Below are 24,518 nucleotides of genomic sequence, written 5' to 3'. Positions count from 1 at the left end.
TCCCTCAAGGCGCATGTGCGGCGGCCCTCGCAGCACGCTGCGCCCTCCCAGTCTTAACCCGCGGCGGGCAGGTGGGCTGTGGCAAGGGGGCCGAAGAAGGGGTGGTCATAGCACTGCCTGCTGGGAGTTGTAGTCCCAGCTCAGCCTAGCCGGAGCGCCCCGCTTCGGTGCTGGGACTGCGAGTCCCAGCAAGCACCGCCGGGCGCAAGACTTCCGGTCTGCCGTCTGACGTCTTCCCCCGCCACTGAATCGGAAGTTCTGGCTGGCAGTTGCGTGGAAATGGGCACTGGTGGGCAGAATGGGCTTCGGCCTGGCAAAGGGAACACCGAAGGGGTTACAGCGGGAAAGGGGAAGACGGATGAGGTGACAGTGACTTCGAATACTGATGCCTCGGCTTCCTGCCAGTACAGGTGCATCGAATGCAACCAAGAGGCCAAGGAATTGTACCGAGACTATAACCACGGCGTGTTGAAGATAACAATCTGTGTGAGTTGTCAGGTGTGGGGTGTCCTTGGGGGAAAAAATGGCGCAGCGAGATTTGGGGACCGTGAGAGACCGTGGAATCTTTGCCAGCTTTTTAGGGTGATCAAAAATCAACGAGTTTCAGAGTGCTCTAATACAGACTCCAGTTCGAGGCTTGACATTTCCGTTCCGGCTCAGTCGAACCTTTGCATGAATACCTGTAGCGGTAGGGAAGTGCTGCCTACAGCACTTTTCCCATACGGCTCGTGTTTGCTGACCCGGGCGAACAAATCCTCGGACGGAGATGGATGCATGCGTTGTGCAGAGAAATTTAAAGATCTGATTAGGCTGGCATTTGGGCTCCCGTCAAAACTATTTCATTCTTATTCTCCCTTTGATTAGACAAATGTTACCGTCTGAACACTTCATAACCTACAGTAAATTCTCCTAGATTATTTTTTCAGGTTTCATGAACATACACTATTATGTACGAAGCACTATGCTGGACGTTGATGATATTAAAACCAAAAACGAGGAAGTAAAAATAACCGTTTTCGAGGTGTTCCATAGTCTGTTTACAGAGAATAACTTTATGTTTTAAAAAAACACAAAATTGGAGGTTCTTTGGGGGACATTAGCGAAGAATCTCTCACAATATAGGCAGTCAATACATTTTTGTCCCCTTTCTGATCTCCTGATGACTTTTTAATAATTCTTATTTCAAAAACATGGCAAGAGTAATATGCAAGGGAGTCAACAGGGTGAAGGTGCACCTGTTTCTTGTCAGCCATCATATTAATAATCATTCTTGTGCCTGCACTCTCAATTTCCTGTTCTTCTTTGAAATTGTTTGTCTCATTTGGCAAAATTGAAACGTATTCCCTGATCTGACCCTACTCCCTTGCTACTGAGCTTTGCTGGGGAGAAAACACCTTAAATTCATGACCACTAACCTCAGGTATGCCTTGATACCATCTGTCCATCATGGAACACTTCACTAGTCCATTCATGTTCCCACTCCTTTGAACAATACCCTGTCTCTCCTCAAGTTTCACATATATCCTCTCCTGCTTCGCTAAGAGAACTTCCACAAACTATGCAACACATAAACCCAGTACTAGTGTTCAAAATGCATCTGCTCAATCTTCCCTTCTGTTACTAAGAATGAACTATTCATAAACATGTCCAAGGCCAATGCCTCCACTCAGGCACCACCCTCTTCCATTTACTTCAGGACACCCCTATAACAGTACTCTTCTGCTCTCTGCTGATCATTTCATTAACATAAGTACTATCATTTCTTCCATAAAAAAAAAAAAGAAAAAAAATCTTGACCCCACTTCCTTCTTTAGCTCCTGTTCTTTCTTCTCCGTTTGACAGCAAAAATTCTTTAAAAGATGTTTTCACTTGTTCTCTTTATTTCCTCTCCTACTTTCTCTTGAATCTACTTGAGATAGGCTTTCTTCTCCACTCCAGGCTCACCCCTGCCCTCCACTAGAAACTGACCTTGTTAAGAGCATCATTGACTTCCACTTTGCTAGTCATTCCCAGTTAACTGTCAGCAGCATGTGCCCCCCTTGCTTCCTCCTCCCCATAAATGCTATGATCACTTGCCAGGACACCATACTCTCTAGATTTCTTCTTAATCTTGCTGGCTTTTTTCTCTCAATCTCCTTTCTGATTCTGCCTCACCTCCCTTCCTATCTCTTAACAGTGGAGTACCTTGATGCTTGGTTCTTGTTTCTGTCTATATACTCTCCTTTGAAGAATTCATTCTTGCTCATGGCTTTAGATACCATCTAAATGTAGAAAATTCCCAAATTTATACCTTCAGCCTTAACTCCCTTGAACTCCAGACTCAAATGTCCAGCTACTTACTTGACTTCTCCATTTGGACATAACTAATCAAGGAGAAGGCAATGGCACCCCACTCCAGTACTCTTGCCTGGGAAATCCCATGGATGGAGGAGCCTGGTAGGCTACAGTCCATGGGGTCTCGAAGAGTTGGACTCAACTGAGTGACTTCACTTTCAGTTTTCACTTTCATGCATTGGAGAAGGAAATGGCAACCCACTCCAGTGTTCTTGCCTGGAGAATCCCAGGGACGGGGGAGCCTGGTGGGCTGCCGTCTATGGGGTCACACAGAGTCAGACATGACTGACGCGACTTAGCAGCAGCAGCAGCAGCAATCGTCTCAAACTTTCAGTTAATGGCAATTCTATCATTTTCATTCCTAAGGCCAAAAAATCTTATAGTCACCCATGATTCTTCTCTTTCACGTTCCTTATTCAGTTGCTCAGCAGTCCTGTTAACTCTATCTTCAAATTACGTTCAGAATCATCTACTTCTCATCACCTCTACAGCTACAAATGTGGTCCACATGCCACTGTGTCTCATCTGGGTTATTGTCACAATTCCCAGGTGGCCTCCCTATGTCTCTTTGCACCTCATGACATGGCAGCCAGACTGATCCTTTTAAAATTGAGTTAGATCCTGTTATTCCTTTGATCAAACCGTCCAGTGACTTTCATCTCACTCAGAGTTAAGGCCAGAATCCTTGCACTGGTTTAAGGCCCCCTTTTTGTCCTGCACTCCCATTGGCTGCCTCATATTTCATAAACCAGGAGAGTTCCTTGCCCAGACTTTGCACTCTGCCTGGAGCACTCTTCTCTCATGTGCTGCATGGCTAATTCCCTCACCTCCTCAAGGACTTTTCTCAAATATCTTATCACAGAGGCTTACTCTAACCACCCTACTAAAAATGATGATCTCCCTTTCAAGTCTGGTAAACTTTTATCACCTTTCCCTGCTTTATCTTTCTCCATAGTACCTATTGTCTTCTAATATTGTCTGTAATTGACCTTATTATTGTCTGTCTTCTTCCACTGGAATGTAAGCTACATAAGGGCAGAGATTGTGTATATTTTATTCATTAATGTGGTTGGATCACCCAGGACAGTGTCTGATACATGGTTATTAAATAAGTATTTGTTGAATGAATGAACCATTTCTAGCTTTTTAGATGATCATATCCTTAGCCATCCTGAGGTCATATCCTTAGTCAGGTCTGAGGGAGAGAAAAGTAAGTTATATGTGGTCTGAACTTAATGACTTTGGGCTAGTCCAATTAAATAGCCCATCTGAAAGATGACAGTCACATAACTATGAATATTGTTTGTCCAAAGAAAAGCTAGTAAATGCCTATGCATTTTAGTTAGCAATCATTATTAGTATAAAATAATTTATATTTTAAAAAATTACTGGCATTAGGCTAACAACAACAAAATCCCTCTCAAACCATCAGACGCTGGTTTCTCTATACCTTTATTTATGTAAAGATAATTACTGGATAGCTATTTAGGTCAACAGCTATACTATCACCCACTTCCCTCCACCCCCAGACTCCCAGCATTACACCTTCTCACCCAGGAGACAGATCTTAGAGTAATATTTGGAATATTGAATGGTGGTACTATACATTTTGAATTATTGTACACAATCATTCCATAATGAGATGGAGTTTGTACTAACCTTGTTTATATTATACTAATGCTTAGTAATATGCATAATTCCATTACTCAGAAAAATCATTCATTTGGTGCCAGACTCTGAAATTTAAACCATAAAATAATTAATTTTTTAAAGGCTGTCCAAAAGTCCTGTGATTAAAAGTAAAAGAGTTTTAGATATCATGTTGTTTTTTATATATGATGAAGCTACAGATTTTTAAAAAAATTATTCTTTACTTACTTGTGGCTGTGCTTGATCTTCATTGCTGCATGAGGGCTTATTTGCGGTGAATGGGGGCAATTCATTACAGTGAGCGGACTTCTCATAGCGGCAGCTTCTCTTCTTGTGGAGCACAGGCTCTTGGGCGATTGGGCTTCAGTAGTTCGGGTGTGCAGGCTCAGTTGCCCTGAAGCATGTGGAATCTTCCCAGACCAGGGATTGAACCTGTGTCCCCTGCATTGACAGGCAGATTCTCATCCACTCTGCTGCCAGAGAAGTCTGACATAATGCTATTTGTTGTGGGAAAAATATCAAGTTTCTAGGTGGTTGCAGTCAGTGACTTATATGTACTTTGGTCTCTTCTCTGCTGTATTTGGAGTCAGCAGTATACTCAACTTGATCTCCTCACAGTATTTTTTATTCTAATCTCCCATCCCTTTGCTCTTCTTGCTTTTCTCTTGCCATTCCTTCCAGCTTGCCTATCTCTATTTCTCTCATTTTTTTCTAATGGAAGCATGTCCCTTGTTTTCAGTCCCTCTCTCTACTTCAGCATTTCACAATTTATTATAGTTATGTTAAAGATATTGTACTTTTAATATCCTGTAGAGCCTGACCTATTTTAACTGCTCAGATATTTGTTAAATCCATTATGGTAACAAAACAAGACTCCTTTGAGATTGTCCCAAGTTTTAGTTCTGTTCGGGACAACAGGAGGCAGCTTTCATCCCTGGTTGCTGGGTGCAAAGATGAATAAGACAGCACTACCCTCGCAGGAATGGAAAGTTTCATGGGTTTCACTTTTCAGATATGTGCTTGCTTATTGTGGAGTTGAAGTTAAAGAGATTTGAGAATGAGTGGGGAAGGGAATTGTCCTGGAGATGATGGGAAGGAAGAAGCAGCAAGAATATTCATGAAAAAAAAATGACCAATTCATATTCTGAAAGAGATGTGATGCATTGTAGAATTAGAGAACATAGCAGCAGAAACTAAGTCATATCCATGTTAAGACTGAGCTGGTGGAAGCAGTATTTGAGTTTACTGGGTGTTCATGGTCCCTGTCCTGTAGGGATTTCTTGGAAGACAAACTTCTCTTTCAGGATACTTGACTATTAATAGTAAATTATATAGAATGGAGCAGTTTTGCCAGAATCATTCAGTTCATTTCAATCACTCAGTCGTGTCCAACTCTTTGCAACCGCATGGACTGCAGCACGCCAGGCTTCCCTGTCCTTCACCAACTCCCAGAGTTTACCCAAACTCATGTCCATTGAGTCGGTGATGCCATCCAACCATCTCATCCTCCGTCGTCCCCTTCTCCTCCTGCCTTCAATCTTTCCCAGCATCAGGGTCTTTTCCAGTGAGTCAGTTCTTCACATCAGATGGCCAAAGGACCAGAGTTTCAGTTTCATTATTAGTCCTTCCAGTGAATATTCAGGACTGATTTCCTTTAGGATGGATTGGTTGGATCTCCTTGGAGTCTTCTCCAACACCACAGTTCAAAAGCATCAATTTTTCAGTGCTCAAGCTTTCTTTATAGTCCAACTCTGACATCCATACACGACTACTGGAAAAACCATACCTTTGACTAGATGGACAATCGTGGGCAAAGTAATGTCTCTGCTTTTTAATATACTGTCTAGGTTGGTCATAGCTTTTCTTCCAGAAATAAGAAACCTTATTTACTCAATTTAGCTATCTCGCCACAGGATGCTTTACTATATTTGTGGTGTGTGTGTGTTTGTGTGTGTGTGTGTGTGTGTGTGGTTTTACTCATTACATTCAAGGTGAAGGAAGCACTCAAATGAAAAGCAAATAATAGAGGCAGAACAAGGGAAAAATTCAGCCTAAACTGATAGGGAGGGAACAGCAGACTTTAATGAACTCTCAGTATTTCTAAAATCCGCAGCACGCTAGGAAGGGAAGCTGAGCACAGCACATAGCAGGTCACGTGACACCAGGAGCGCCTCTTCTGTTCGGTTTGTGTCACCCTGTGCTTATTCCATTGTAGCACTTTTAGTAGCATGTTTATTTCCCTTCCCCTTCTAAACTGTCTGAGCCACCAGGGCAGTGCTTCCTGGGTAGCTCAAAGGGTAAAGAATCTGCCTGCAGTGTGGGAGACCTGGGTTCAGTCCCTAGGTTAGGAAGATCCCCTAGAGAAGGAGATGGAGACCCGCTTCAGTGTTCTTGCCTGGAGAATTCCATGGACAGAGGAGCCTGGTGGGCTGTAGTCCATGGAGTCTCATAGAGTTGGTCGACGGGGCGGCTTTCACTTTCACTTTCTAAACTGTAAGGTCCTTGAGATTAGAGCTTATGTCTCAGGGTAGGTATCCAGCACTGTGGAAATGCCTGGTCCATAGCAATGGCCAAGTAAAGAGAGGCTGTTGCTCTGAGTGTAGTAGTCATTCCAGACACATCTGTCAGGTAGGTGATTACAAAAGGAATAGCTATGCTGCCCCGTCTCCTGCTGCTGGCTTCTGCCTCCCTCCTTCTGAAATATGTCCAAATCCCATCTTAGACTTTTCATGCTGTCAGGAGATGGCTTTCAAAGAATTTTTAAAGGACAGAGAGAAGATCCCTGACCAGTCTCTGGTTTCTTCATCTTAAAATGAAGTAGCATCTCTGGCCTTCCATTCTTATTTATATAAAGACAGGAAGTATTCTCCACGTGAGTAGCACAGGGAGAAGATCCAGAAAACTGCTGTGTTGTGTATATATAATTTCTGATTCTGTGGCTTCTGTTTAGACACTGGCTTTCTCTTTGCTCAGCTAAAAAACCTAACCTGTTACACCTCAGATCAATTCAGTTCAGTTCAGTTCAGTCACTCAGTCACGTCCGACTCTTTGCGACCCCATGAATCGCAGCACACCAGGCTTCCCTGTCCATCACCATCTCCCAGAGTTCACTCAGACTCATGTCCATCGAGTCAGTGATACCATCCAGCCATCTCATCCTCTGTCGTCCCCTTCTCCTCCTGCCCCCAATCCCTCCCAGCATCACAGTCTTTTCCAATGAGTCAACTCTTTGCATGAGGTGGCCAAAGTACTGGAGTTTCAGCTTTAGCATCATTCCTTCTAAAGAACACCCAGGGCTGATCTCCTTTAGGATGGACTGGTTGGATCTCCTTGCAGTCCAAGGGACTCTCAAGAGTCTCAAGACTCTCAAGAGTCTTCTCCAACACTACAGTTCAAAAGCATCAATTCTTCAGCACTCATTTAGGTGGATTTAAATTCAGGGTACAGAGAAGGCAATGGCACCCCACTCCAGTACTGTTGCCTGGAATATCCCATGGACGGAGGAGTCTGGTAGGCTGCAGTCCATGGGGTCGCTAAGAATCAGACATGACTGAGCGACTTCACTTTCACTTTTCACTTTCATGCATTGGAGAAGGAAATGGCAACCCACTCCAGTGTTCTTGTCTGGAGGATCCCAGGGATGGGGGAGCCTGGTGGGCTGCCATCCATGGGGTCACACAGAGTCGGACACAACTGAAGTGACTTAGCAGCAGTAGCAGCCAATTCAGGGTAATAGCACATCTCCCTTCATTGGTTCACCTGATGACTAGACAGACACACACTTCTTGTAATGACGTGAGTGAAATGGAGAAACTTGGAATTGAATCTAACTCTTTATGACATTGGGAATGCAGGGTTACTATTCTTCAAGGCACTCCATTTTTCTTCTAGCACTTGGATGTAATCAAAAGGTCTTCCTAGTATGTTTGCATATCCATCATTTCTTGTATTTCTACTTTATCCTCTCAGAGTTTCGAAATTGTTTGTTTTTTAACTGTAGCCATTAGTTTATGCAGGGACTAATAGCCCTGCAACTTTGTAGCTAATACTGATTCAGATATTGCAATTCTAATGAGCTTGTTCCTGTACTTGCATTTTGTATGTTCTAATGGCATTGGGGTTTCATAACATTGTAATTACCTGCCCAAAAGGAAAAAAAAAAAAAAAAAGCCATTTAATAGGAATTACTGAGGGCCCAAGGGCCTTAATTTGGGCAACTCAGAACCAGGCAGCACAACCCAGTTCCTTACATACAGCCAGCGGTCTCCAGGGTCTACTGTAGCAGAGAAAGACCATTTTCTTGCCATTTTCTCAATGGAGAAAAAGAAAAAGGCTCTTTTTGGTAGGTGCCACCCTAGGATTCCTGCCCGCCTGTAGCTCTCAGAAGTTCTGGGTGTAGGGTTACTTTTCTGAACCCCTTTCTCAAAATCATATTTCAAGAGCCACAGAGTTGGAGCCATCTAGGCAACAGGCAATGAACTTACTGTACATTCTGAGCTTGTTTATTTTATAACAGTTCCTACAGACTGAAAGTAGCATTTTCTGAAATATTTTCCTGCCTGAAATGTCTTTAAATCAAATATCTTTTTTAGCTTTTTAGTATGAGGTTAAAAGATTAATATTTTTACCCTAGAAGATTATATTTACTCATTTGAAACCAAGGCTTGTATAGATGAACATTTTATATCTGAATGGAAGTTTCAATAAATGCTCGTGCTGGGTTGCGAAGTAGTATCTGACTCTTTGCGACGCCATGGACTGGAGCCTGCCAGGCTCCTCTACCCGTGAAATTTTCCAGGCAAGAATACTGGAGTGGGGCGCCATTTCCTTCTCCTTTGGGAATCTTCCCCAACCAGGGATCGAACCTGCGTCTCTTACGTCTCCTGTATTGGTAGGCAGATTCTGTTACCACTAGTGCCACCTGGGAAGCCATCTTTAAATAAATGCTGTTACAACCTTGCTGCTAAGTTGCTTCAGTCGTTTCCGACTCTGTAGGACCCCCATAGACTGCAGCCCACCAGGTTCTGCCATCCCTGTGATTCTCCAGGCAAGAACACTGGAGTGGGCTGCCATTTCCTTCTCCAATGCATAAAAGTGAAAAATGAAAGTGAAATCGCTCAGTCATGTCCAACTCTTAGCGACCCCATGGACTGCAGCCTGCCAGGCTCCTCCGTCCATGGGATTTTCCAGGCAAGAGTACTGGAGTGGGGTGCCATTATTGCTATACAGATCCAAAATAGAATCTGCTGTTTTGAAATCCTCTAAGATTTAAGAATGTATGAATATATTTTTTCTAATATTGTCTTGCATTATTTCAGAAATCCTGCCAGAAACCTGTAGACAAATACATCGAGTATGATCCTGTAATCATCTTGATTAATGCTATTTTATGCAAAGCGCAGGCCTACAGGCATATTCTTTTCAATACCAAAATAAACGTAAGTTGTGATAATTTTTTTTCTAATTTTGCTTGATGATTTTGCGTTTTGAAATAATAATACTTTTGAACAGAATTAAAGAACGTTATTTAAAGAAAGAAATTCTAACAAGAGTGAGTCTTTCATAGGCAATGTCTGGAAATTTCTGGAAGTAGCAGGCATTGCTTTTTAAAAAGGTGTGCAATGTCTAGTGTGTATTTAAGAATACGGTCACTGGCAGGAAGTTGACAAACCATCATCTGGCTTGCCTTTTTAGTAGGTTACCTTTTGAAACAGATGTCAATAATTTTGAACAGAATAAAATTAAATATAACCTGGTAGGGAGAGAATTATCCCTAAAACTAAGCAAACACTAAAAGAAAAATATTTTTTAAATGTAACATTGCACGGTATACTCTGCTATTAAGGGAATGGCTGATTGGTTTAGTTGCTAAGTTGTGTCTGACTCTTCGTGACCCCACGGACTGTAGCCCACCAGGCTCCTCTGCCCATGGCATTTCCCAGGCAAGAGTACTGGAGTGGGTTGCCATTTCCTTTTCCAGGCATCTTCCTGACCCAGGCATCCAACCCACATCTCCTGCGTTGCAGGTGGATTCTTTACCACTGAGCCACCAGAGAAGCCTGTTGAGGGAATATATGAGATGAAAAATCAGAAAAGTCCTAATAGATACAGTTGAAATTTTTTTTTTTTTCAAGTGTACAATTTAATGAATTGACTTGAATACTCTTAATAGTTTGGCTAGGATTGACAGATAAAATACAGGACACTTAATTAAACTTGGAAGTCAGATAAACTAATTTTTTAGCATATGTTCTAAATATTGCACAGAACATACATACATGAAAAAGTATTTGTTGTTTATTTGAAGTGCATATTTAACTGGATGTCCTGCATTTTTATTTGCCAAATCTGGCAACCCTAATTTTGGGCTAACAGGGACAGTAACAGTGCAATTTATTATCCCTGTCCTCCTTGCTGCTGCTGCTAAGTCACTTCAGTCGTGTCCGACTCTATGACCCCATAGACGACAGCCCACCAGGCTTCGCCGTCCCTGGGATTCTCCAGGCAAAAACACTGGAGTGGGTTGCCATTTCCTTCTCCAATGCATGAAAGTGAAAAGTGAAAGTGAAGTCGCTCAGTCGTGTCCGACCCTCATCGACCCCATGGACTGCAGCCCACCAGGCTCCTCTGTCCATGGGATTTTACAGGCAAGAGTACTGGAGTGGGGTGCCATTGCCTTCTCCACCTGTCCTCCTTCCCCCAAGTTAAATAACCCAAGCTGTTTTGTAATATAATTGAAGTCTCAGACTTGCCTATACATTAGAAACACCTGGGGGAGTGGGTGGGGGCACCAGTTAATTATTCCAAGCCGAGGCCTCACCCAGAACCAGTTAAATCAGAATCTTTGGCAATGGGATCCAGGCATGAGTAGTCCTTGAATCTCCCTGCTGCTCTGCTAAGTCACTTTAGTTGTGTCCGACTCTGTGCGACCCTAGAGACAGCAGCCCACCAGGCTCCCCCGTCCCTGGGATTCTCCAGGCAAGAACACTGGAGTGGGTTGCCATTTCCTTCTCCAATGCATGAAAGTGAAAAGTGAAAGTGAAGTCGCTCAGTCGTGTCCGACTCTTATCAACCCCATGGACTGCAGCCTTCCAGGCTCCTCCATCCACGGGATTTTCCAGGCAAGAGTACTGGAGTGGGTCGCCATTGCCTTCTCTGCTGAATCTCCCTAGTGGATGCCAAAGTGCAGCCAGGAGAAGCAGTGTGCTCATGGGACAGCCCTAGAAGCTCACACCCATGCTTATCCCTGGACCACATCAGCTTTGCACACACACTTTCTCTTCCCCACTTTACACAGATAAATTTCAACGAGTAGGAGAAATGTATAGAAAAAAGCCAGTTTTTGTTGCCTAGCATTTTCTGTTTTTGCCAAAATTTCAGACTCTAAAACTTTCAACTGATTTGCCACCTTTAATTGCTGTCTTTCACTATTTTAGTTTATACTCATCCAACCTAGAGGCATTTTTTTAAAAATTCATGTTCAGACTAATAGTTTCTTATGAGGTGTCATGAAATCTTAAGATTAAATGTGTTTATTGCTGCTTCCACCCATCCTGAGTCACATAAATTCTTGCTTGATTCTATGTATCAGACAAATGTTGAGAATATAACAAAGGATGAAGTGAACTGCTATTTAAAGCAGTGATTCTTAAGGAGGGGTGCACATTAGCGTTCACCCTCACACTCAGGCTGCCTGGGGTATCCTTCTGCAGATTCTGAATCAGGACTGGGGCCTAGACATTTGTATTTTGAAAAATCTCTCCATGTGATGCTTCTGCTGAACATTGCTGATTAAAACCTAGTGGTTACATACTGAATACAATTTGCATTTAACTGGGCAGTTTCTGAATTTGAAAAGCTACTAGATCGGACATTCTTCAGAACCGATAAAAGTTAGCTCTGTCTGTGCTGGTCAATATTAAGTAGTTGTTTCTTTACCTGCTTGAATGGCAATGTCTTTTTGACAGATGCACGGAAAACTCTGCGTATTTTGTCTGCTTTGTGAAGCATACCTGAGATGGTGGCAACTTCAAGATTCCAGCCGAAGCATTGATCCTGATGATTTTATCCGATACGCTAAGGAGTGGGATTTCTATAGAATGTTTGCAATTGCTTCTCTAGGTAGGAAGAAGCCATGCTTTCTACTATTATTTGACCGACTATTTTGATTTTAAAATTAAGGTGCATGGTTTTAATCATTGGTAAGAGGAGCTAGCTAGAGGACTTGAGACTAAATTTCAGCTCTGCCACTAATCTGCTAGGTGAGTTTGTCTAAATTACCTGCTTTTTAACTTTTGTTACCACGCATAGGTCATGGAAATAATTATGCTTATCAGATACACGTGTTTCATAAAGTATTTTGAGACACAGTATCTTAGGTACAATTCTTCAGTTTAAGTTATGATTATCTAATCTGAAGATTACTTGAATCTCATCTTTATTAAAACAGATTAATAACTGCCAGACGTTATTCAGTGTATTGTACTAATTACTATTATTACTAATTACAATAGTTACTAATTACTATACTAATTACCTACTCATATACTATGTGCAGGGAAAGGGCTACTCCCCAGAATTCTTTGAGTTCTGAAATTGCTTTTCTACAGAATTTGAAATTTGTGACTTAGGTCAGAATTGGGTTGAATTCATTCCTGTGACTATGTTATTACTGACTGGTTTCTATGCCTTTCTACTTCTAAAACCTTTTTCCTTATACTGAAATATTATTTTAGTACTATTAAGTCTCCATACCTGCATGCTAAGTCGCTTCAATCATGTCTGACTCTTTGTGACCCTATGGACTGTAGCCCGCCAGGCTCCTCTGCCCATGGGATTCTCCAGGCAAGAATCCTGGAGTGGGCTGCCGTGCCCTCCTCCAGGGGCCTCTTGCATCAGCAGATTCTTCACCACAGTGCCGCCTGCGCACCACTGCAGCGTCGTATTTCTGGACTCTGTGTCCTTCGTTCCTTGTTCTCGGGCTGCCCTCACTCCCTTGGCCCTCTCATCCAGTCCCAGTGGCTTTAAAATTCATCTATCTGCTGAGAATTCCCAAATGTACATCATAATATTAAAAACTTCCTTGAACAAATCACCTAAACCAAGAGCTATAACCTAATATAATTTTAAGCTTTAAAGCAAAGCCTCTTAGAATTGCTATATATGAGCTGCTTTATGTCTGTAATTAAAAAGCAAAACAAAACAACAAACTAACCAAGCTTGTTTTCAAATAGTTTGGAATTTCTGTAGCACGTACTCTATAGTGGCTGTTTTGACACTTGAACAGAAATTTTTTCTCCTATTACATTTATATGTGTCTTAATCTAATCACCTAGTTAGGTTGCAGATCCCTAAAACAGCTTATAAAGAATGTCTTACACAAATCTAGCATTTTATAACTTAAAAACTGTTTCTACAGTATCATCAACTCAGTTTTCACAACCATCCTCTTTGGTAGGTGGGTTGGGTTGCCTTCCCTATCTGCAGTTGTCAAAGTACAAAAACAGGAAGGACCAGTGGTCTCCCTGAGGTTCCCCCAGCAGGTTTGCGTCAGTGCAGAGCCGGGGAAGGTCTCCCGGTGCCCCGTCTCTTGTTTTCCCCGATGCAGTTCTTTCTCCACTGCTGCTCCTCCTGAACCCATCTGATGTGTGAAAGCTCTAAGGGCTAGGGCTCTCTAATACCTGCCTGTGAAAGACCGTGTGCAGCCCAAGGGCGGGGGCAGCTTCCTCAGTCTCCCAAGTTCTAAGCTAGAAAGGCGTGATGCAGTCTGCCGTTCCCTCCAGTGCAGGAAACCCTTTTCTTTTGATTCCTGCAAGACTGTGTCTCCAGTGACAGGAGACCACCCGCCATTGTTATTAGATGGTTCTTGTGAGGAAGTTGTGTATTTTGATTATTTTCATTATTATCAGTTAAAAACCCAGGATATATAATCTGCCTATTTGAACAGATCCTTGCAGTGGACGAGCCCTTAAGTCGTTTTGAAGGGAGATGGTGTGTTTCCCCTGAAGACTATATCAAATTCCATGGGGGCTAACCATCCTAAATTACGTTTATGGATCCTGAAAGTGAAAGTCTCTCAGTCATGTCCAGCTCTTTGTGATCCCATACAGTCCTTGAAATTCTCCAGGCCAGAATATTGGAGTGGGTAGCCTTTCCCTTCTTCAGAGGATCTCCCAACCCAGGGATGGAATCCAGGTCTCCCACATTGCAGGTGGATTCTTTACCAACTGAGCAAACAATCAGGAAGCAAACAATCAGGAAGGTCCCACCAAGTTGCAATCCTAATTATGGATCCTAATTGACCCAGAAGTGAAGTGAAGTCGCTCAGTCGTGTCCTACTCTTTGCGACCCCATGGACTGTAGCCTACCAGGCTCCTCCGTCCCTGGGACTCTCCAGGCAGGACCACTGGAGTGGGTTGCCATTTCCTTCTACAGATCTTTTCAACCCAGGGATTGAAACCCAGTCTCCCGCATTACAGGCAGACGCTTTAGTTTTATCCTATTACTGCATGCCCCGCTTCTGCTGATTGGAATTCAGATGTCTCTCATCCTTGTTTGAGCTCTGGTATTGTTCTGCTTTGTTGCTGTTGTTCAGTCACTCAGTCAAGTCCAACTCTTTGCGACCCCACGGACTGCAGCACACCAGGCTTCCCTGTCCTTAACTATTTCCCGGATTTTGTGCAAATTCATGTCCATTGAGTTGGTGATGCCATCCAACCATCTCATCCTCTGTTGTCATCCTCTCCTTTGCCTTCAATCTTTCCCAGCATCAGGGTCTTTCCAATGAGTTGGCTCTTTGCATCAAGTGACCAAAGTATTGGAACTTCAGCATCAGTCCTTTCAATGAAATTTCAGGGTTGATTTCCTTTAGGACTGACTGGTTTGATCTCCTTGCTGTCCAAGGGACTCTCAAGAGTCTTGTCCAGAACCACAGTTCAAACGCATCAATTTTTCAGCTTCAATTTTTCAATTTCAAAATCATTTATATTCTTTCAAAATATAAACGTATGGATCAAACATAGGCTGACGGATTTCTAGGTAATAATTTTTGATAAATGGCAACTTCTGGAAGAATGTGGGTGGAAAATGGAAAATGGAGCAGAAAGGGCTAAACAGAGAGAGTGGGCTGCTCCATGGCAGACCATCAAGATAAATTGTTAGACACTTAATTATTTAATGTTTTTTTAAATTAATGACTTGCAAGAAGATTTACAGGTGTTTGAAATGAAATAATTTTGGCTTGCAAAATAGAAAACATTAAAGGGGGAGAAAGATCTAATGCTAGATCTATAAAGGGTAGCAAAACTCAAACCCAAGAAAAGCAGAAACACTGAAGAGACACGCTGCAACCATCATCAATTTATAAATGAGTCTGTAAAGCATCAGCCAGTTTAAAAATTTGAAGACTTCTGTGTCGACTGAGCGACTTCACTTTCACTTTTCACTTTCATGCATTGGAGAAGGAAATGACAACCCACTCCAGTGTTCTTGCCTGGAGAATCCCAGGGACGGGGGAGCCTGGTGGGCCGCTGTCTATGGGGTCGCACGACTGAAGTGACTTAGCAGTAGCAGACAGCGTATTAAAAAGCAGAGACATTACTTTGTCAACAAAGGTCCGTCTCGTCAAGACTCTGGTTTTTCCAGTAGTCATGTATGGATGTGAGAGTTGGACTCTAAAGAAAGCTGAGTGCTGAAGAATTGATTTTTCTGAACTGTGGTGTTGGAGAAGACCCTTGAGAGGCCCTTGGACTGCAAGGAGATCCAACCAGACTATCCTAAAGGAAATCAGTCCTGAATATTCATTGGAAGGACTGATGCTGATGCTGAAGCTGAAACTCCAACACTTTGGCCACCTGATGCAAAAAAACTGATTCACTTGAAAAGACCCTGATGCTGGGAAAGATTGAAGGCAGGAGGAGAAGGGGACGACTGAGGATGAAATGGTTGGATGGCATCACCAACTCAATGGACATGGGTTTGGGTGGACTCCGGGAGTTGGTGATGGACAGGATAGCCTTGCGTGCTGCAGTCCATGGGGTTGCAAAGAGTTGGACAGGACTGAGTGACTGAACTGAACTGAACACACTTATTTCGATTCTTGTTGACATATCCATCACATATTACTATGAAAAAACAAACAGTAAAACCTCTAAAAACATTTCACTTAATGACTGGAAACATCTATCTTCAGGACAATAATAGAATGTGTGTGTATGGATGAAAGTCAGTCAGTCGTGTCTGACTCTTTGCACCCCCAGAGACCGTATAGCCTGACAGGCTCCTCTGTCCATGGAATTCTTCAGGCAGGAATGCTGGAGTGGGTTGCCATTCCCTTCTCCAGAGGATCTTCCCAACTCAGGGATCAAGACCCAAGTCTCTTGCATTGCAGGCAGATTTTTTACTGTTTGAGCCACCAGGAAAGCCCAATAATAGCATTGACCCATATGAATCCTAATTACGGACTACGGCTCCTAATCACCTATATTTGGAACCTCTTTATTTTGGCTAGATTCAGTTATAGAACATTTTAGAAGGAATACAGTTATTTCTCCTACTATGTAATACACGTGTTCCAGAAGAAAAAAAAAAAACGTGATCCTGTAGAAACCTAAATAACACAGCTTATAGGAGAAAATCTTTTTGCCTTTTCATAATATGTTCATGGGGTTCTCAAGGCAAGAATGCTGAAGTGGCTCACCATTTCCTTTTCCAGTGGACCATGTTTTGTCCAGTTTGATACTTTTGAACTGTAGTGTTGGAGAAAACTTTTGAGAGTCTCTTGGACTGCAAGGAGATCAAACCAGTCAGTCCTAAAGGAAATCAATCCTGAATATTCATTGGAGGGACTGATGCTGAAGCTGAAGCTCCAATACTTTGGACACCTGGTGTGAAGAGTTGATTCTGGAAAAGACCCTGATGCTGGGAAAGACTGAAGGCAGGAGGAGAAGGGGACAACAGAGGATGAGATGGTTAGATGGCATCACCAACTCAATGGACATGAGTTTGAGCAAGTTCCGGAAGATGGTGAAGGACAGGGAAGCCTGGTGTGCTGCAGTCCATGGAGTTGCAAAGAATCGGAGATGACTGAGCGACTGAACAACAGCATAGGAGAAAATAGAATTAGGGACAGACCAATCAAAATGTATGCAGCTGGGTAGTCAGAGCACTAACAATCTTACTAATAACAATCTTAATAAAATAAAGCAGTTAAAAGATATTGTTAAATTCCTAATTGGGAACAGAACAGATTGCACTCTGTTCTGACTGTGGGATACCAGGGGAACTATTGCTTCTTCTAGTCTGGACTCTGTCTCTTCATGCTTTCTGGAAGGATATGGAATTAACACTCAAAAAGTTTGTTAAGATGAATACGGAATGTTTTTAATTTAGGTAACAGACCATTCAAGGTCTTATGGCTAAGAGGCACTCCATAAAGAGTAGGTGAATCAACAACAAAAAACATCTTCATATGTAATTCCTAGGCTATGTCCCATCTTCCAGATTTAAAAGCTTCCATTCTCCTCTCTGTTTTCTCTGTGGAGATCTCTAGGAGTAAAAATGCTTAAACAACCTGATTTCCTAAAAGGAACTTCGGAAAGTTGATGATTACAATTCTTCCAGAATTACTTTTTCTCCAGAGAGCGAAATACTTCATGAAAGAATTATCAAAATGTGTCGGAATTGATACCAGCAGGATTTGACACAAAAGACAGGGGTTATTTAAAAAATAATAACGAGAAAGAAAGAAAATTTTATTTTTTTATTATTAATTTTTTTAATGACTGGTTCTTTAAAATTTAATTAATTAATTTTTGGCTGTGCTGGGCCTTCACTGCTGCGCAGGTTTTTCTCTAGTTGCAGTGACCGGGGTCTGCTCTCTGGTTGCGGTGTGGGCTTCTCGTTGCAGTGGCTGCTCTTGTTCCTGCGCATGTGCTCTAGGGCACAAGGGCTTCAGCAGTTGCAGCATGTGGGCTCAGTAGTTGTGGCACCTGGCCTTAGTTGCTCCGTGGCATGTGGGATCTTCCTGGACCAGGGATCAGACCCATGTCTGCTGCATTGATAGGCAGATTCTTTACCAGTAAGCCACCGGGGAAGCCATTATTATTAATAGTAGTAGTTATTATTTGGTTGCACTGGGTCTCCGTTGCTGTACTTGTCGGGCTGTCTCTAGCTGCGGCAAGCGAGGGCCGCCCTTTGTTGCTGCACGTGGGCTTCCTACTGCTGTGGCTTGTCATGTTGTGGGGCACAAACTCTAGGTGCCCAGCCTCAGTGGTCATCACACACAGGCTTAGCTGATCCATGGTAGGTGGGATCTTCTCAGACAAGGGATCGAAGCCATGTCCCCTGCCTTGGCAGGTGGATTTTTATCCACTGTACCGCCAGGGAAGTCCATAAAATTTGATCTTGATAAACATTTCTTTTGTCATCAGCTGATAGGCTGTATTTTGGAATTGTGGTTTATTTGTTTTTAGGGGGCTCTGGTTTGGATCGAGACATTTGTATCTTTATTTTCCATTTCTTCCTTAGAACAGACTGCCTATTTTATTGGCATTTTCGCTTTCCTGTGGCTAGAACGACCCATAAGAGCGAAAGAAAAACTCAACTTCACTTTGCTGCTGAAGGCATTATTGTTATCTAGCTACGGAAAACTCTTGCTGATCCCAGCTGTGATTTGGGAACATGATTACACACCCCTGTGCCTCAGACTCATTAAAGTGTTTGTCCTTACATCAAACTTTCAGGCAATCAGAGGTATGTTTACATCTTACTTTTTTTTCTCAGCTTTCAACCCATATACAATCTATAAAGCCTTGTTTCTAGAGTACAGTTTTTATATAACCTATTAAACACTGGAACTCTTTGTAGAATAATAACAATGCCTAACATTTTCATAGTACCTTATCCATGGCACATATTCAGAATTAGTTCAGTTTAATCACATGGTACTTTTTAGTTTTCAGAATGCTCCCTTATGCATTGCATCCATCCTGTGGGGTCAGCTATTGTTGTTGTTCAGTCACTCAGTCATATCCAGCTCTTGCAACCCCATGGACTGTAGCCCACCAGGCTCCTCTGTCCTTGGGATTTCCCAGGCAAGAATACTGGAGTGGGTTGCCATCTCCTTCTCCAGGGATCTGCTTGATCAAGGGATCGCACCTGTGTCTCGTGCATTGGCAGGTAGATGCAAGTCCCGTGGAGTCAGTGCTGCTGCTGCTAAGTCGCTTCAGTCGTGTCTGACTCTGTGCGACCCCATAGATGGCAGCGCACCAGGCTCCCCCGTCCCTGGGATTCTCCAGGCAAGAACACTGGAGTGGGTTGCCATTTCCTTCTCCAATGCATGAAAGTGAAGTGAAAGTGAAAGTGAAGTCATGTCCGACTCCTAGCGACCCCATGGACTGCAGCCTACCAGGCTCCTCCATCCATGGGATTCTCCAGGCAAGAGTACTGGAGTGGGGTGCCATTGCCTTCTCCGAGTCAGTAGGGCAACTATTATTACCTCTACTTTATGAATGACTTGTCCAAAGTTACATGGCCAGGCAGTTGTCAAGCCAGGCTAGAATGCCAGGTATCTGCCTCACAACTCAGGAGAATTCTTACTACACTGAGGAAGGGTAAAGCAGCCCTGCGTGTCATCTTTTATCCCATACATTGTGAGAAGTGCTATTGTAAATGAGTATATTAATATGATATTTCTTATAATGCTTAGCATCTTGTAAACTATAAAACCAAGAGTATCCATTTTTTCCCTGCTATTCTCTTTATAACCTTAAAATCTAGCTTTTAGTTTCCTGTTTAATATTCATGCGACTCTGTCTTGATGAGAGCAGGAGAAGCTTGGTGTTTTTGTTATCAGCAGATGCTTTGGTTCTCCCAAAAGCTTTGCAGATGGAAAGGTAACAATATAGATTAATAAGAACAAATAGAGATTTTCTAAGAAACAGTTTTACGAAACCATTCCATTCACACTGCCACACAATTTACATGCCAATTTCATTTAAACTCTTAAGAACTTATCAGTTGCCTTTTCTTTCTCAGTGACCCTAAACATCAACCGCAAGCTCGCCTTCCTGGCCATCTTGAGTGGCTTACTGGTGGAGAGCACCATGGTCTATTTCTTCCAGAGGATGGAATGGGCTGTCGGAAGTGACTGTGCCATCTATAAATCTCAAGACTTTTGAAGAGGTACAGAGCATCTCTCAGTGTTCTTGCAGCCAGACAGGTGTCCTTCTCAAACTAGACAGATGTCATTGCAGAACACATAACCCCCTTCCCCACTCCAGCACCTGGGTACCTCGAGGTCACCTCTGTCTCCCTGGGGGACGCTAGGGTTCTGCACTCTAATTCTGTTGTCACCCTGAGTGACATCAGCAGCTATGTTTTTGTTTCCGGGTCCCTGTTCTCACAGCTCTCTAACACCTCCCTTCCAGCTCACTCCCACCAAAACGTCAGACGCTGAAGTCTGTCCCGCTGACAGCTGTCTCCCACCCTTTCCAACCATTCTGCTCCCTCCCTCCCACCACCCCTGCCTTCTGCTGCCTTTTTTACCTCTCTCCCCAAACCTCTTACTTTCCTTTACCTTTGTCCCATTTGCCTCTCTCTTAACTGTGCCTGGAACCTATAGGCAGCTTGCATCATCCTCCATTAGTCCCTTGAAACAGCCGGTTCCCTGCCCTTCTATCAGCGTCCTCGTTAGAGCTCTTGGGGTGAGTCCATCAGCTCTTTTCTCTGCTAAGCTTGGCAGGTCGCCCCTGCGTCTGCACAGAGCGCGGCTGGGTGTGCTCCTCTGTCTTGAGGTCACCTCTATGGACCCCTTTCCCTCCCCCCGCCCCCACCACACACACAGTGGCCTTGGAGCAGTTGTTCTGAAGTCTTCCCCGCCTTACTTACCCTCGTGTCTGCTCTCACTTTGCTGAGAATGGAAACTTACCACAGACTTCCCGAGTTTCCTTTTCCCTTCAGCACTTGCTTGGTCATCTGTCCTCTTTCTTCCTTCCGTCCCTCCTGTTCCGGCACTATGCTCAGCTTGTCTTCCTCTCCAGAGCTGAGTACAGCCTGAAGGTATCCTCCTGCCTCTGGTCACTGTCAGCCTCTGGACCACCGCCAGCCCCCCACAGTCTGTGTTGGGGTGGCTGATCGGGTAGACATAAAGGAGTGGCAGGTGGTGAGGAAGGGAGGGAGCAGGCAGGGTAAGCTGAAGCAGCTCTCGGGCACCCCCCTCACCCCACAGGCGCAGCTCTGAGCCTTCTCTGCCTCTCCTCAGCAGCCCTCCCGCCCTCCACGCACGCTCAGCTCACCCGCTTCGTCTCCGGGTCCTCAGAGACACTGCTCCTTCTTCACCCTCTCTCCTCCGCAGTGACTCCTTTCCCTCTGCCAGCAGACGTGTGCAGCTCTTTACTTTAGACAGGCTGCTCTGAGCCTATTTCTCCACTGCCTCTCCTCTTTGTAAAGCACACTTTCTCCCCAGTTTCCAGAGTCAGTGCTCTGATAACAGAAAGCAGCAAGCCCCCAGCTCTGCCAGGGCCCTGCTCACTGCTCTGCTCCAGAAGCTGCTGCCTTCCCAGACAGGCCGCCTGCGCCCCTCCTGGCATCCGACCTTCCTTTTCCCTACCCCTGTCTGTCTCCCATGTCTTGCCTCAGCCCTCCACTTTTCTCTCCTGCCGTGCAGACACTTGGCTTTGGCAGCAACATGGCTTGACCCATCTAGGGCAGGTTGCTTCCAGATCTTTCCAGACCCGATACCTCCAGTACCCGCCCCCTGCCAGGTCACTCATGCCCTTCCACTGCCTTCAAGATAATTCCAGGACAGCCTCGCTATTACCTCTAAAATTGAACTCAGTATCCCCAGCCCTCACCAAAACAGAATCTTCCTGATAGCCTTTCTTGTTGTTCTTAGTTTTTTTTTTTTTTTTAATATTTATTTATTTTTGGTTGCCCTGGGTCTTCTGCAGTGCATACAGCTTTCTCTAATTGCATTTCTCTAATGAGGAGGACCTTCTCATGGTTGCAGTGCTTGAGCCGCTCACTGCAGCGGCTTCTCTTGTTGAGAGCACAGGCTCTATCTAGGTGCATGGGCTTCAGTAGTTGTAGCAGTCGGGCTCAGAAGTAGTGGCACACGGGCTCAGTTGTCCCGTAGCAAGTGGAATCTTCCTGGACTAGGGATCGAACCTGTGTCCTCTGTGTTGGTAGACAGATTCTTATCCACTGCGCCACCAGGGAAGTCCCCTGTGAGCTTTTCATCTTGTCACTCAGCCCCCAGCTCAACCCTCATCATCTCCTGTTTCAAAGTTTGTAACAACCTCCTTACCGACCTTCAGTCCATCTTCACAGAGCACCACTTCTGGCGCCTCTCTGGATTCTCCACCCCTTCTTACTGTTGGCCAGAGTTTCGGTCCCTTCCTGAGCAACTGCTTTCAGTTTTCTGTGAGTGTTAGTGCTCATTTCTCCTCTGCGGGCAGGTTTCTCTACTACCCTTTCCTCATCGCCAGATAGATCACACTCCTCTCCACTAACCAGATTCAGTCACCTCTGCCTCTCTGAGGAATGAAGACTTTCCAAAACTTTGAGTCTGTCACGCCTGCTCCTTCCAGTGAGCTCCTAGGGCCCCGCCCAGTCACATTCCCAGAGCTCCTGAGACTGTCCCAGTGCTGAGGCCTTGCCCCCACTTTTTTTGTGCTTCTGCCTTTTGAGCTATCCAGTATAATTTCTGTGAGGAGAAGGTTCCCTGTCTTTAGCAGCCGTTTGAAAGCCATTTTCCTTTTTAGGTTATCTCATGTTTTATACTTGTTTACACTTTACATTAAAATGCTGTGTATTTATGTCTACCTCCCTCAACCTGGTTTGGTGCCTGGACAGACCAGGCCTGAGGTAACGATGTCTCCTGTAGTACAGAGCCTGCCCTAATAAGTATTTGTTGATTTGATTTTTTGCGGAATGTGCCACTCTAAATAGTGTTTTTATTATCCACAGTTTTGTTTTTTACTGTCTGTGGCATGATTGGTTGCATCTGTAAAATAGAAGACGTAAAAATACAAACCAGTCTTCTCATTATTGTTGTGTAAAACGAAGCAAAGCTTTGGATATACTTCCTAAAAAAGGAAGCGACGGTTATGGCATTGGGAAGTGCTAACCCATGTCGAAACAACTAAACCACACACGGAAACACTCACACAAACACAAGGAATGTTGCTGCGGGAACTAATGTATGCAACGAGTGAAGATTATACATTATGGACGGTTCAGGTAAGCGCTGGAACTGAAGGAACATGAATTCATGAGTCACACAGAAGAAAAGATCTTTGTTCATGGCTTTGACATATTTATATCTTTTTAATTTAAATGTTAATGGTTAAAATAATACTTTGTATTCTTACAAGAGAAATACTTTTTTCTCAATAAAGTCACAGTAAACTGAGCTTTTGTGAATTTTTAATTCAGAATCTTCCCCTGTAACTAAGTTACTCTTAAAGTCAGCTGATTCAGAAATAAATAACTAAAAACAACTGAATTGTACATCTAACGAGTGAATTATATCTCAGTAGAGCTGTTACTAAATAAACAAACACCGCCTCTCCTTTTCTGTCTGCCTGCTTCCCTCTTTGTTCTTTCACGTATTCATTCCCCAGGTACTGAGCGCCTAGTCTGTTAGGGTCACGTATTCATTCCCCAGATACTGAGCGCCTAGTCTGTTAGGGTCAGACAGTATGGATGCAGCAGTATCCATAGAAGACGGCACCTGGGCTCTTGACACTTACCTAGTAGTGATGGATTTAGAAATAGGAGTAGGTAACTATAGGTGACTGTCTTTTTATCAAGCGGTGAGCATAGGCTCTTTGGGAAGGGCAGGGTGGGAACACCTGTTCCAGACAGAAGTCAAAAACGTCTTCCAAGGGAAGGGGAAGGGACAGAGCTTTCCAGTAGCCTGGAAGAGAGGACAATGCACACACTCGTGGAGGGCAGAGTGCCAGTGGGCACAGGCTGGGGTGAAAGCAAATGGTCCAGCTGGGTAGAGTGTGAGCCGTGGGAGTTCCACAGATGATACATGGAGGACGTGTATGGTTTGGATTATGAAGGGCCTCATGAGTTGCAATTTATCCCAAGGATGATGAAACCAATACAGAAAGCTGAAGAATCCAAAGTAAAAAAACTGGCTTCCCAGGTGGTGCTAGTGGTAAAGAACCTGCCTGCCAATGCAGGAGACACGTTTGATCCCTGGGTCGGGAAAATCTAAAGAGGGTATGGCAACCCACTCCAGTATTCGTGCCTGGAGAATTCCATGGACAGAGGAGCCTGACAGCGGGCTACAGTCCATGGAGTCACAAAGAGTCAGACACGACTAAAGCGACTTAGCACACACAGCTCAGCAAAGTAAAAAAAAAAAACAGGACAAAACCCATTGGAATAACATCACGGAGTACTCATGGAATGGAGAGGACTGTTGACCACCAGATGGAGCCTGTCAGTTTAAGGAGAGGAGGAGAAAACATGGTTCAAAGACACAACCAAAGGAAAAAAAATCATTTAAAAAACAAGTATGA

General features: G+C 43.8%; 2 protein-coding genes across 3 annotated transcripts in view; one reads left to right on the top strand and one right to left on the bottom strand.

Annotated features, from left to right (window-relative positions):
* The window catches only part of TTC13 (tetratricopeptide repeat domain 13), an 81,353-nt gene extending 81,244 nt beyond the window's left edge, over positions 1-109 (bottom strand). Inside the window, exon 1 of the mRNA XM_010860529.1 lies at positions 59-109. Coding sequence (XP_010858831.1) covers positions 59-109 — 51 coding nt within the window. The remainder of the gene's footprint in view (positions 1-58) is intronic.
* Positions 110-226: 117 nt separating this feature from the next.
* On the top strand, positions 227-23,560 carry ARV1 (ARV1 homolog (S. cerevisiae)). 2 transcript variants are annotated; one of them, XM_010860525.1, is made up of 6 exons: positions 227-486; positions 9,303-9,422; positions 11,952-12,105; positions 18,511-18,735; positions 20,020-20,166; positions 22,951-23,560. In XM_010860525.1, exons 1-5 carry the CDS (start codon positions 280-282, stop codon positions 20,160-20,162), a joined length of 849 nt encoding a protein of 282 aa, XP_010858827.1. In that variant the 5' UTR covers positions 227-279; the 3' UTR covers positions 20,163-20,166; positions 22,951-23,560. The 2 variants fall into 2 exon arrangements, with proteins under 2 accessions (XP_010858827.1, XP_010858828.1); XM_010860526.1 differs by lacking the exon at positions 9,303-9,422 and having other exon boundaries at positions 232-486.
* The last annotated feature ends 958 nt before the right edge of the window (positions 23,561-24,518 follow it).

Source organism: Bison bison, unplaced genomic scaffold (genome assembly GCF_000754665.1).
Source record: "Bison bison bison isolate TAMUID 2011002044 unplaced genomic scaffold, Bison_UMD1.0 scf7180017864467, whole genome shotgun sequence".
NCBI classification, from domain to species: domain Eukaryota; kingdom Metazoa; phylum Chordata; class Mammalia; order Artiodactyla; family Bovidae; genus Bison; species Bison bison.
This window is presented reverse-complemented; position numbering and strand designations above follow the sequence as displayed.